The sequence below is a fragment of the Sipha flava genome, unplaced genomic scaffold (genome assembly GCF_003268045.1).
Source record: "Sipha flava isolate LNK unplaced genomic scaffold, YSA_version1 103_pilon_pilon, whole genome shotgun sequence".
In the NCBI taxonomy this organism is placed as follows: Eukaryota; Metazoa; Arthropoda; class Insecta; order Hemiptera; family Aphididae; genus Sipha; species Sipha flava.
In genome coordinates, this window is record NW_020271717.1 from 89,353 (window position 1) to 102,637 (window position 13,285).

At 26.6% G+C, this 13,285-nt stretch overlaps 1 protein-coding gene and 1 long non-coding RNA gene across 4 annotated transcripts; one reads left to right on the forward strand and one right to left on the reverse strand.

Annotated features, from left to right (window-relative positions):
• Positions 1-1,999: 1,999 nt before the first annotated feature.
• Positions 2,000-3,804, reverse strand: LOC112682319. Of its 2 annotated transcripts, none has more exons than XR_003148504.1 (3): positions 3,683-3,804; positions 3,471-3,620; positions 2,000-3,108 (listed from the first exon to the last, which is right to left on the reverse strand). It is a non-coding gene; the product is annotated as an uncharacterized LOC112682319 (long non-coding RNA). The 2 variants fall into 2 exon arrangements; XR_003148505.1 differs by having other exon boundaries at positions 3,471-3,578; positions 3,683-3,789.
• Positions 3,805-3,889: 85 nt separating this feature from the next.
• On the forward strand, positions 3,890-10,075 carry LOC112682306 (tyrosine-protein kinase transmembrane receptor Ror2-like). 2 transcript variants are annotated; one of them, XM_025552848.1, is made up of 7 exons: positions 3,890-4,536; positions 6,330-6,529; positions 7,330-7,594; positions 8,097-8,339; positions 8,436-8,677; positions 8,780-8,935; positions 8,995-10,075. In XM_025552848.1, exons 1-7 carry the CDS (start codon positions 4,464-4,466, stop codon positions 9,835-9,837), a joined length of 2,022 nt encoding a protein of 673 aa, XP_025408633.1. In that variant the 5' UTR covers positions 3,890-4,463; the 3' UTR covers positions 9,838-10,075. The 2 variants fall into 2 exon arrangements, with proteins under 2 accessions (XP_025408633.1, XP_025408639.1); XM_025552854.1 differs by having other exon boundaries at positions 3,892-4,536; positions 6,342-6,529.
• The last annotated feature ends 3,210 nt before the right edge of the window (positions 10,076-13,285 follow it).

The following is a 13,285-nucleotide window of genomic DNA, read 5'->3' on the forward strand; positions in this document are numbered from 1 at the left end:
ATTTTTATGTAGCTGAATTACCCGTTCTCCCCTGGGGAACATTTTATGATTTTAGATTATAAAACTGGCACAAATCCCTAACCCAAAAATGTTACGTTGAAAAAAGCATAAAATGTTATAAATTTAATATTATTGATTTTTATTGATTTATAAAGTTTAATAAATTGCATAATTCTTAATCGGCGATATTAAAATCAACATATACAAATTTAAATATTTCCTAGGTAACCAAACAATTAAAAATTTATATATTCAGTCCAAAACTGTTTCGATCCATAAATATGCGATTTTCGAAAAATCCTTTTTTATTGCACGGTGAAAATATGAGAAGAACCTCTATTCAAAATTTCAAGTTCGTACGTTGCGTAGTTTTTGAGTTACATCGATCATTGACTAAATGGTATTTGGATTTTATGTAAATTTACAGTGTCATATTTAGTAATTTTGCACCCCGGTGCAAAAGAAAAAAAAAATTGGCGCCCCTTTATGGGGGCCTATTCACGGAAAATATAGAAGATAGATCCTCATGAACCTTATAGATATTCTAAAATCAATATTATTTTTGTATAGTAGGCACGCCACCGCACGCCGCACGCGATAACATAATACGCCGTATTATTATAAATAACTTATGTTTATTGACATTATCACAACAAATTTGGGAACTGATATTAGGTATATTAATAATATTCCTGATTGCTGATAGCTATATTGTTATAAATATATTAATAATATATATATATATATTAATAAATTAAATACATTAACATTAATTTATGATACTGTTATTAAAAACGAAAAAAATAATAATTTTAACAGTTCAATAATTCATAAGTGAGTAAATTTTCGACCACAAAATGTTGGCGTCTCCAAAAAACTTGCGCCCAGGGCAGTTGTAGCTAATGCCCCCCCCCCCCTTAAATCTGGCCCGTTATAATAATAATTATTATTATATATATAGTATTTTATTCTATACATTCTTAAAAAATATAAAGCTTACATATAAATGTTTGAAGTTTGAAATAAATAATTCATCACCAAATACTACTAAAAAAAAAAAAAAAAAACTAGTAAAATAAACAGTTAGGTATATAATTGAGGTAACATTTTATCACCAAAACTTTAATTTTGAATACGAGTACAATTAGCTTGTTGCTCGAAATTCACATATTTAATACCAACTTACTGCACGAAATTAAAAAAACAAAATCATGCAATAGTACATATACACTTTGTGTGTTATTTGGTAAAATATATTTATAGACGTTAACTTTAAATTACTAAAACTAATGTAAATTAGCTATACAATTTACTTTTTTATTCTACCACCATGAATAGGATCGTTGAAGTACTATTAGGGTGAAAATATTTATATGTATATATATATATATATATATATATATATGTTACGGTTTAAGTCCGAAACATAAAGTGCTAAAATTCATACTATTCGGATAATGTGCACATAATCCATATTAGTTAGATAAAGTAAACACTAAACATTTAAAATTATAGTTTTGTATATAATGTAAAACCCGTAAAAAGTAATATGGAACTATCTACCACTACCATTCATCTCACGATCATTTATCGTAGTCGTTTGATGTACCTATATGGGTATCAGTTGAAATTTAATTGTGTTCTGAGTAAAACATGAACGTCTGAAATAGACAATTTGTACAATTTGTACGTGTGTTTTAAAAAAATAATTGCGGAAAAAATAAAATTCGACTTATTTATATCAAAAAAATTTTTATTTATATTTCCTGTGATAAATGGTAGTGATACATAATTCAATATGGTCTTTGTATGATTTTCACATCATATAAATAGCACCATAAGTAATTTCATATCTTATATTTAGTGCCTTTGAAAATATAATTATATAATACCAGGTTTTTTACATTTTTTCTACCCAATTTTCTTTTATATAAGTAACAATTTTTTTATTTTAATAAATTGACTTAATATAGCTTAAAATATAAAACGTGTTATTTATTAGTTTATTGTAACTGTGATCATTATTTAATGATGACATGATTTAGCATTATATTTATGTCTTAAAATCATTGTACATTTTACAAAATAAGACATTTCGAAGGGTGTATAACCCGTTATCCCCCCCCCCCCGACTACGCAACTAGATATTAGAAATACAACATTAACCCAATCATACCGGATTGGTATTATTATTTTGAACTTCATAATTCACAATAAAAGAAAAACAGAAATATGTCAATCAATTATTCGTAAAACACATTTAAATATTGGTCTGTTAGTAACCCCCTTATATACTGAGGTCTTGTGGGAATCAATCGTGCCGCACTATGTAAAAGTTGTTCCTGATTATTATGAATATAAGATTTATTACTTTAGCGACTTCGGTAATATTACTATTCGCACATCTCCCATATTTTTTCGTGCTTTTTTTAATTGCTTTTTTAAGATTACATTTTGGAATGTAGCCATCAAATTCATAAATAATATGCGTTTGTGTTCAGTGCCGTTCCTAGGTTCTGCGAGGCCCTGGGCAACATTAGAATTCGAGGCCCTACAATATTATATCGAAATTCATAGGTACACCAGAATAGCGGTCCTCGATCCATATATCCATAATCTATTTATACATGGTATGTTGTATGTTGTATATATATATTATTGTATAAACGCGAGGCCCTTGAAGGCGCAAGGCCCTGGGCAAGTGCTCCGTTTGCTCTGCCCTCGGGACAGCACTGTTTGTGTTACCTTCCGATTTTAATTAATAATTCCTTTTTATTCATACGAATATTATATTATTTATAATCATTTCCCGATGTCTATTATTTATGATTGATGTGGTCCCTCTTATGTATTAAGAGTCGTAAGGACCTACATCTATATATGTTCGTAACATTATGTGGAGCTGGAATATTTATACGGGCTCCATTAATTGCACCAACAACATCCGGAAAATGACTTATTGATGAAAATCCATTCCTAACTACTAAAGCTCTATCTGAATCTGATCAAACAATAAACTTTGGAGCTACATTTGCTAATGCAATGATCACTCTTCTTACAGATTTTAATGTTGATGATTGACTAACATTAAATTTTTCACATATTGACCTGAAAATAAAAATATTTTTTAAATATACTATTCTTATACTATTTTAATTACAAAAAGTATATACATTAATAAATTACTGTATTAAAAAGAAAACATTTATAATCATAAGAAATAAAATAGTAATACAAAACATAGGGTCAAGTGGGATAATTATAAACAAAAATTACAAGTTTCATACATTTTTTAAATTTTTTTTTCTAAAGTTTTCGGAGAAATTGATTCAAATCCAGGTTTTATTCTAACTAATTTCGGTGAAATTATTTGAAGTATAAATTCAAAAGTCTTGGGAAACATTCTATAACAATAGTTTTTTTGATATAATAAACACTGTAATTTTAATAAATATTGGATAAAAATTTACCTGAAATGTAATTTGAATTATTCATTACTGTAAACCAACTTCACGACTAATTCTACATAATCATGGAGTTTAGGTCGACGGAACGGTTCGAGGAAAATGGAATATTTTCTGTTGAACCCACAAAAAATTCGGTATAATCATCTATATCATCTATATCATTGGTATAATCAACTAACATCATTTTCAGAAGAAGAAAATAATATTTATATTACCTTTTGTAAAGCAACTTTTTGTAATTGGATATCCATTATTTTTAATATGGACAAATAGTTAAAAGTAAATATTTTAAAACAAGTAAACATTTATTTTATTTTGTTATCAATATTATCTTTGATAACACAGTATCACGCGCTTACACTCGTTCGGCTTGAACCAAGCGAAGCGAGTAGAAGTGCTTATTCCCTAGACTAACGGTCCATAAGCGTGAGCGTCAACGTTAGCGCTGTGAGCGCGTAAGCGTCCAAGACGAACGCATCCATGATATGCACGGTCCATTCTTTTATATGTCTATGGTCAGCAGCTCTACAAACGTTATCAATACGGGCCGCTTATCATCCAAATGCCAAATGATTTGTTGTGTTTTTTATCAATCAATTATCGGTGTTGTATGATGTATTACTATTAATTGGTGTTAACAATTGATGTAACAATAATGTTTTCATGGTGCTGCCCGGGCCCGTTTGATTTACAGTGCTAGATGCAAATCAATCGCTTGATAATTGCTCCGTCTAATTGGTTTGATATTTTTAATATAAACCCGGCGACGACGATGTTCACCAAGTTCAACAATAATCATCGTCGTTTGTTGTGTTACCGACACAAACTATTTCCGACGAGTATGTACTCGATGTTTTGAAATCTATAGAAATACAAGCTGTAGACGAGGAAACGTGATCGCATTGGATGTGCGTTACATCGGGACTATTCTAATAATGCCGTATTAAACCCTTTTATATGATTGATATGCAGTTACATTCGAATACCAAGTAACTAATGGATTTCGTTAAATGGACATCATTGTTATTCGTAATATGGTTCATATTGATCAAGCAATCGACGCAAACTAGTTAGTATCCCACTTGAACAATACTACTGTTTGATAAAATTAGTAAAAATCACTATTACTGAGGTTTGGTTAGCTAGTTGTTTGAAATTGAGTTCACGACATCCAAACATAAAAGCTAAATTAAGTCTTACAAAATAAAATTTATTTTTGAAATCATAAGTACAACATCAATTAATTATATTTATTTTTATTAACTAAAATAATTATAATTATTTATATTTAATCAATAAATAAAAATTTTAATAAATAAGTTTTTAATCATACTATTAATGATTTTTATGTACTTAAAGAGATAAAATCTACCAGGGTAGATACTATCCTATTAGATAGTTGGATAGACCAGTGGTCTTCAACCGGTGGGTTGTGTTTAAGAATGGGGTCGCGTTACATCTTCTGTTTAAAATTTGAAAACTTAATATTCATATATATTATATTATTTATGCCATATGATTCAGATAATTTTTTTTTCAAATAAACCCGAAACAGTACTATTTTACAATTGTAGAAGATAAGAATGAACACTTTTTTCTCTGACACTCGTACTTGATTAGAAAAAAACTTCAATCAATATGCGACATATGCCACAAATTATTAACTGTCTATCAGTGTAAGAGTGTATACAATATACCTAAATATGCACTGACCTGTACATGCCATCCAACACAATAAAAGTATTTGGTGAAAGCCAAATTCTGAAAATGATCACATTCTTAAGTATCACAAATATTAATAGTAAATATTAATTTTAAATCTAACCTTATCTATAAAATATGTAATATTGTAATTATAAGCTAATACCTTAAGCATGTACTATATAATTTAATGGCTAATAACTTTTATTGTTGAAGCTTTAATTTTCAAATAAAAAAAAAAAAAATAGAATGAACTATCAAATTAAGTAATGGTATAGTGATGGTCCGATTTAATCTATAAAACTAATTTATATGTAAATTATCTATAAACTGCATTGCATGATATTGAGCCAATGTAGAGGTATTTTGTGTGAAAACAGTAATGAAAAAATATCACACAAATTTTTTTCTTTTTGTATCATTACTTATAATAAAATTTAAATATTGCTTTAATACCTTTTTTTTTCAGTTTATAACCGACGACGCTGCGGGAACTGCTTGCGCAATACTTCCGCGACGCCGCCAGTTATTACCTTAATACCTAGAAAAAATATAAATTTAGTTTATTCAGTTATAAAAGCACTTCTAAAATAGCTTACATTAAGTAATTTTAATTTTTTTTTTGGTTTTCATGGCTAATGAAGTTTACATGGGTCACAAAAAATATATGGTAAGAAAAGTGGGTCGTGAGTTGAAAAGGTTGAAGATCACTGGGATAGACCATACTACTTAGTAATCAAAAATAATTAGAAAAAACTACTATTGTAATTAATTAAATAATTGTTTTATTGTTATAATATAAGTAATATAGTAGCATACATATATATTAAATATATTAATTTAAAAAAAAAAAAAATGTAAATAAATAGGTAATTAACATTTTGAATATGATTTTTAAAAATTTGTGCTTCAAAACTTAAATAGTTAAATATACTATTGTTTTTCATTGTACTTATTTATTAGTATTGATTTAAAGCTATGTGTCCATTTTTATACATATTTAATTAAAAGTTTAAATTACAAAATTATGATTGGTAGTAATATTTAAATGTTAAAATTGTTTAGGTTTTATCTGTTACTATTTAGGAGTATTTAGTTTAAATTTTTATGAAATTTCATCAAGAAATCTTTATAAGGTAATAAGCTTGTAAATTATTTAAGATTTTATTTTAGATAATCATAAAGGATATTGTGCTCAATATACTGGAAAAGTGTGTAGAAAATATTTGAATGCTTCAATTCTCATATGGTTTAATAACACTTTGGAAAATGAAGGAAGTGAACAAAATGAAATTATCACTACTGGTTTATGGGATGAAATGTTACCAACTTTTTCAAAAACATGTAAACCAGCAGCTGAGGTACTTATTCAAATTTAGCTATTATAATGAGTTCTGCCTAATGTGATCACATTTGTGCTGGATGTTTTGAATTTAAATACTGGTTAATTTCAAAAAACGAACTTTTAATGATCTTTTATTTATATTTAATCTTTTTACTCAAACCGTTAGACTACAATTTGTCTACATCTAATTTTAATGCTAAATTAAAATTTTTATTTTTTCCATAATAGAGTTACTGGCTAATACATTTAAATTTTAAACTTGTTGAAATATATGTAAAAACATTTTTCTATGTCGACATTTAATCCATTCCTTATCAGTTTTTGAGTAAAACAAATTTCGTTCGACAATTCAACGTTCATCCATATTCAATAATTCTTAAAATTTTATTTTATATAGGACAAAATAAAAATTTTGTTTACTTAACAAAAATAATAAGTAAATATTTTTTTTTTCTTTTATTGATATACCTTTCTGTTTGTTAAATAATGCGATGAAATGTACAAAGATTAATGAAGTTGAAAGATGCTACATAACAAAGATATACCAATAAGTTCTAAAATACAATAGATTTTATAATTTCGTCTGTTATAAGGTCTTAAAATAGGTGATTATGTTCATAAAAGTTATTCGATTACCCTGTACATAAAGATTCCAATAATAAGTAAATTTAATAACAGTAACATAAGATTTGGTTTGAGTTTTTCTTTTTTGATTCCAATAAACGGTTGATTCTGTAATCTAGTGATTACATCAAGCGAAATTCTCTAACTAAATTATAATTTTGTTTCGTATTGAAAATGTTTTACATTTTTCAGAAATTACTATGTTTGTATGCATTTCCTCATTGTAATCAAGATACTTACTTTCCACTTTGTTATGAAGATTGTATTGCAGTACGAGAACTATTTTGCTATAAAGAATGGGCTTTAATTGAAGCTAATAAACAGAGAGGAATTTTTTATAAATCCAAAGGACACTTTTCTTTACCATATTGTGAAAGTCTACCACATTATTCACATAGTGGTAAACCAGTATGTTCACATGCTATGCTCACAGAGTTAAAACAAGATGAAATAACTTGTAAGTATATTTTATAATCTATTCATAGCAGGGTATATATTTTAATTTTTTATCAATTTGTTACAAAATAATATTTTTAAATATTTTATTAAATCATTGAAGTTATTTATTTAATGTCCAGAATATAAAAACTTTTGATCATGTTAAAAATTTGATCAATTTAGAAATATTAAATTTGTGTATTTGATATATCTATGCAGATTATTGATTTTAGATGTTTTTCATCATTATTTTTTGTATTAAATCAATAAAAAATTATTTATACTCAGTTATTTTCATTTATCATTGCATTTTGAATTTGTTTTATAATATATTAACAAAAAATATAATCATTCATTTTAAAATATATGAAGTTTTATAAAGTATTTACTCTATTTTATTTGAAAGAAAACTTAGTATTAGTTTTTTTTAGGTTTTTTTACTTTATCCACAGGACTTCCTACTATGATTTTTTTGTGTGTGAATTTTAAAAATATTAACTTAAATCATTTGATTTATGTAGTTGATTGTATTCGTGGAAATGGACGTTTTTATCAAGGCTATGTTAATGTTACAAAGTCGGGCTTACCATGTCAAAGATGGGATTCTAAAATACCTCACGATTTTGTGAGACCACCGATTGTGTTTCCAGAAGTACAGAATTCTGAAAATTATTGTCGAAATGCTGGAGGTGAAGAAACTTCTCCTTGGTGTTATACTATGGATCCTGATGTAAGATGGCAGAAATGTAACATACCTCCTTGTGGTAAGACTGAATTTAATATTAAATCCTAAATGTTAATAATGTTAATATAATAGTTGTAACTTAAATACCTAATTGTTTTTTCTTTTATAATTTTAGATAAAAATGTGACTGAACTAGTAGAAACGAAAATGAATGTTATTAACAATGTTACTATTGTCAATAATCTTTCAATGATTTTGAACTACATTGAAACATTTATTGATCAAACATCAACAACACATTTGCATATATTCCTTGTAATTGTTGGAGTTCTGATAATTTTAGTATCGGTCTTAATATTAGTGTTATGTAATAAGTTATTATCAAATAAAACTTCATACAGATCAGCTCAAACTCGGGTATGTATTCAAATAATTATTTTATAATATGATGATTTTAATATTTATCATATTTTTATTAGATAATTAATTTAATTTCTCATTATTTATTTTTTATTACAGGAAGTTGACATTGATCTTGATAAATTGCCAAGTAATTCTGCATATCACCAGTATGGAATGTGTTCCAACCCAAAATTAGAAAAACTTGAATTTCCCAGAAATAATATCATATATGTTAAAGACTTAGGACAAGGAGCTTTTGGGCGCGTATTTCAGGTTAGATAGTTAAAAACAAAAAAGGAATTAACCATTTATTTATTTTTTATTACTTTTAGGCCAAAGCACCTGGTTTGTTGAAAGATGAAGAATTTACATTGGTTGCAGTAAAAATGTTGAAGGATGAAGCATCAAATGATCTCCAAGTTGATTTTGAACGAGAGGCTTGTTTATTATCAGAGTTTGATCATCCTAATATTGTTAAACTATTAGGAGTTTGTGCTTTAGGTAAACCTATGTGTTTACTATTTGAATACATGGGTCGTGGTGATTTAAATGAATTTCTTCGTTCATGTGCACCTAGTAATTACATTGTACATTCGACTGAAGCAAGAGGTGAAGTGTTTCGAGATTTAAACTTAACAAACTTGGATATGTTGAAAATAGCTCAACAAATTGCTTCTGGAATGGTTTACTTATCCGACAGAAAGTTTGTACATAGAGATTTAGCAACTAGAAATTGTTTAATTGATGATACTATGACTGTAAAAATCGCTGATTTTGGTCTTTCTCAAAAAATGTATTTACAAGATTATTATAAAGGAGATGAACATGATGCCATACCAGTTCGATGGATGCCGTTAGAAAGTATTCTTTATAATAAGTATACAGTTGAATCAGATGTTTGGGCATTTGGTGTATGTCTTTGGGAAATATTTTCTTTTGCTCTTCAACCATATTATGGTATGACACATGAAGAAGTCGTTAAATTTATAAAAGATGGAAATGTTATGAATTGTCCTGAAAATACTCCAAAATTAGCATATGACTTAATGAAACAATGTTGGAGTCGAAAGCCTGATTCACGTCCAACTTTCCGTTTAATATATCAGACTTTAGAAAATGTTCGACAAGGAGTTATTTGCCAAATCAATGGTTTACCTTCACATGCCCATTTGTAAATTCAGTAAAATGTAAAAAAAAAACAACTTAGTAATGATAAAAAACATCTTTCAATATAAGTACTTAAATATGTCCACACATATCTTTAAGCAATGAATACTCAGCTTCCTCAATGACAATAATTTATTTCATTGATTTAACTATTTTGTTTAAAGACTGTTTTACAAAGTGCAGTAATAATTTCTAAGTGAATTTTTACTGCACAGTTAATCTTATTTTATCATTTGTAGCATTTGTAAGCATTTGTATAAATTGTACAATTTCTAAGTTTATATTTTAATTTATTAATTTGACATTATTCGATTTTTTTAATTAATAATTTATATCATCTTAAATTTTATAGGAAATAAAAAGTGTTAATCAAGTAATATTTGCCTATGTACTATGCTAGTCATTTTATTATTATTTATTCATACCTTACAGATAATTTATATCTTATTATATTATATTTTATAGGAAATATAAAAATGTTAATCAAGTAATATTTTTCTTTATGGACTATAATAGTAATTTTATTATTATTTATTTATACCTATTTTAACAATTTTGTGTTGACCTAAAGAATTATGATCAAACTCTAAAAAAATATTTGTTTTTTTTTTTTAGTTTTAAAATATTTTGTTGTTTTTGCATGAAAATAAAAATAAGCGATACTATCAAAAATAAATTTAAGTAATAAAATGTTTATATAACTATTACTTATATGAAATTATAAATAAACAACACTTTTGTGTAATATGAATTCATAAATTAGTCATTTATATATAGGTACTTTTTATAAACCTTATTGATTGTATTGATGAATACTATTTTGTTTCTTATGATTGTTTCTATACCAGTCAATTTTTTCATAGCTATACTTGTGAAACAATTGCTATACTCCTCAACTCATTAAAAATGTAGTACTCTCAACACTTAATTAACATTATTAAAATTCTGTTTAATCTATGATTCAAATGCTAAATGAACTAAAGTTTGAAGATAATATGTATATCAGTGGCGTGCGGTCAGGACAAGCTAGGTAAGCGGCGCATGCCAAGCCAAAAAGGAAAAAATAAAAAGATTAATATTTCTGATGTTAAATGACAATTTATTTACATTAAAACATTAAAATTAGAAATATTTATTAATTCTTATTTTTGTGTTCAATTTAAAAAAATGTATCAGATTTTGAAAAAAATTAAATGATTTTTTTTTTTATAGGCAATTTCTCTACAGAAGCGTTAGTATTTTAGATTGCCTTTCTTATATAGTTATTTATAGGAATGATCAGTTGTGGTAGAAGGGGATATACACGTTTTTACGTGATGGATGAAAGCGCTATGCCGAGCGCTTATCGATATTTTTAAAAACGAAATTCCAATATTCTTACAATGCATATCGGATTATTTTTGTTTTCAATATACATATTATAAGTTATAACTATACTACTTATATTATACTATACTATACTTATGATAAATAAATTATTTTGTCGTCAACCGTCAACCGTCAATGTGTTCACAAGTCTTCATAGTTAAATTTTGTTGAACAAAAATTTTTAATGTAAGTATATTAAATTCCTATTGCATAATTTTATGGAATTAGTATAGATAATTAATATTTAAATAAATAAAATTATTATAATTAAGAGGAATCAAATTATATTCGTTGTTTATATTTGTTTTTATAGATAATGAATACTTATTCAAACAATTGTTTAATCAAGCATCTTTTGGAAAATGAATTTAATTTAAAAAATGTTGATGAAAAATTAACAATTGTAAAAAATGGTCGACCATGTCCATAAATTCCAAAATTGACATCTTATCTTAAAGAAAAAAACAAAGTTTACATTTGTCATTTTAATATTTCTAATTATTTTAATACTTCATGGTTGGCTGGTAGTGCAAAATTAAATAAATGTTCTATTTGCCTTGTGTTTTATTCACCAGGGAAAAAAATGTTTGGTCTCATAGTGGTTTTGTTAATTTCAATAATTTAATAAATGGTATTCAAAAACATGAAAGATCTCAAACACATATTTCTTCAGTTTTAAAATTAAAAAAGTTTGGAAAATCTAGAATTGATTTGCAGCTTGATGAACAAAAACGTTTAGATGTAATACGCTATAATGAATTGGTAAAAAAAAATAGAGACGTTTTAAAACGATTTATTGATTGTGTTTGTTTTTTGGCGATCCATGAATTACCATTTAATGGTCACAATGAAAGAGTTGATTCTTTCAATCAAGGAAATTTCCTCGGTTGTTTAAATTTATTATCATCTTATGATTCTATTTTAAACGTGCATTTAGAAACATCAAAAATATTCCGTGGTACATCCAATAGAATTCAAAATGATCTTATTTGCTCAATTAGCAACATCATATCAACGTCCATTGAATCAGAAATAAAAAATTCTAATTTTGTTGCAATATTATTAGATGAAACTTCAGACATAACAAATCTGTCTCAAGTATCAACAACTTTAAGGTATGTCCAGCATGAAACTGGGGAAGCACATGAACGTTTTACCTCATTTGTCGACGTTAATGCTGATAGAGTAGCAGACGGTTTATTAAAACACGTAGTTGATATAGTTAATAGGTATGAATTAAAACATAAATTAGTAGCTCAAACTTAAGACGGAGCGGCCGTTATGAGTGGTCATGTTGGAGGACTACAAGTTAAAGTAAAGGAGCCCTACCCAAAAGCATTATTTGTCCATTGTTTTAGTCATTCATTAAATCTTGTATTTTCACAATCAGCATCAAATATAAAAGACTGTAAGATTTTTTTTCAAACACTAACTGGTATGGCATCATTTTTTACTAAATCTTCTAAACGTACACATATTTTATTTAATTTTACAAGAAAAAAAATGCCAAAAAATGCGCCGACTAGATGGAATTTTTCTTCTAGCTTAGTAAATACGGTTCATGAATACAATTCACATTTCAACACGTATTAGATAATTCCAATGATTGGGGTAATGAAGCGATAGTATTATCTCAAGGGTTCATCAATTTTTTGGATATTCGACAAACATACTTTTTGCTAATAGTATTTAGTATAATTTATATTTTAAAGTATAAAGTATATTTTCGGTATTAAAACGAATCAAATCGTATCAAAGATCTACACAAGGGCAAGAAAGACTTAGTTCATTATCATTAATTTCAATCGAAAAGGAACTCCTGCACAAAGAAAAAAATCATCCAGAATTTTATGATAAAGTTATTAACGAATTTTTAAAACATGAAAGGCGAATGGATTTTATCTATAAATAAATTTTAGATTGTAATTTTTATTTTTTATTAATAAAATACCTTTTATTTGTTTTAATTTGAAATTTTATTTTAGCGCTTACCCAAGATAAAATATTACCGCACGCCACTGATGTATATATTATGGTACTCTCAGACCTAAAGTTTTAAACTTCAAAAATATAACTGTGATTGAAATG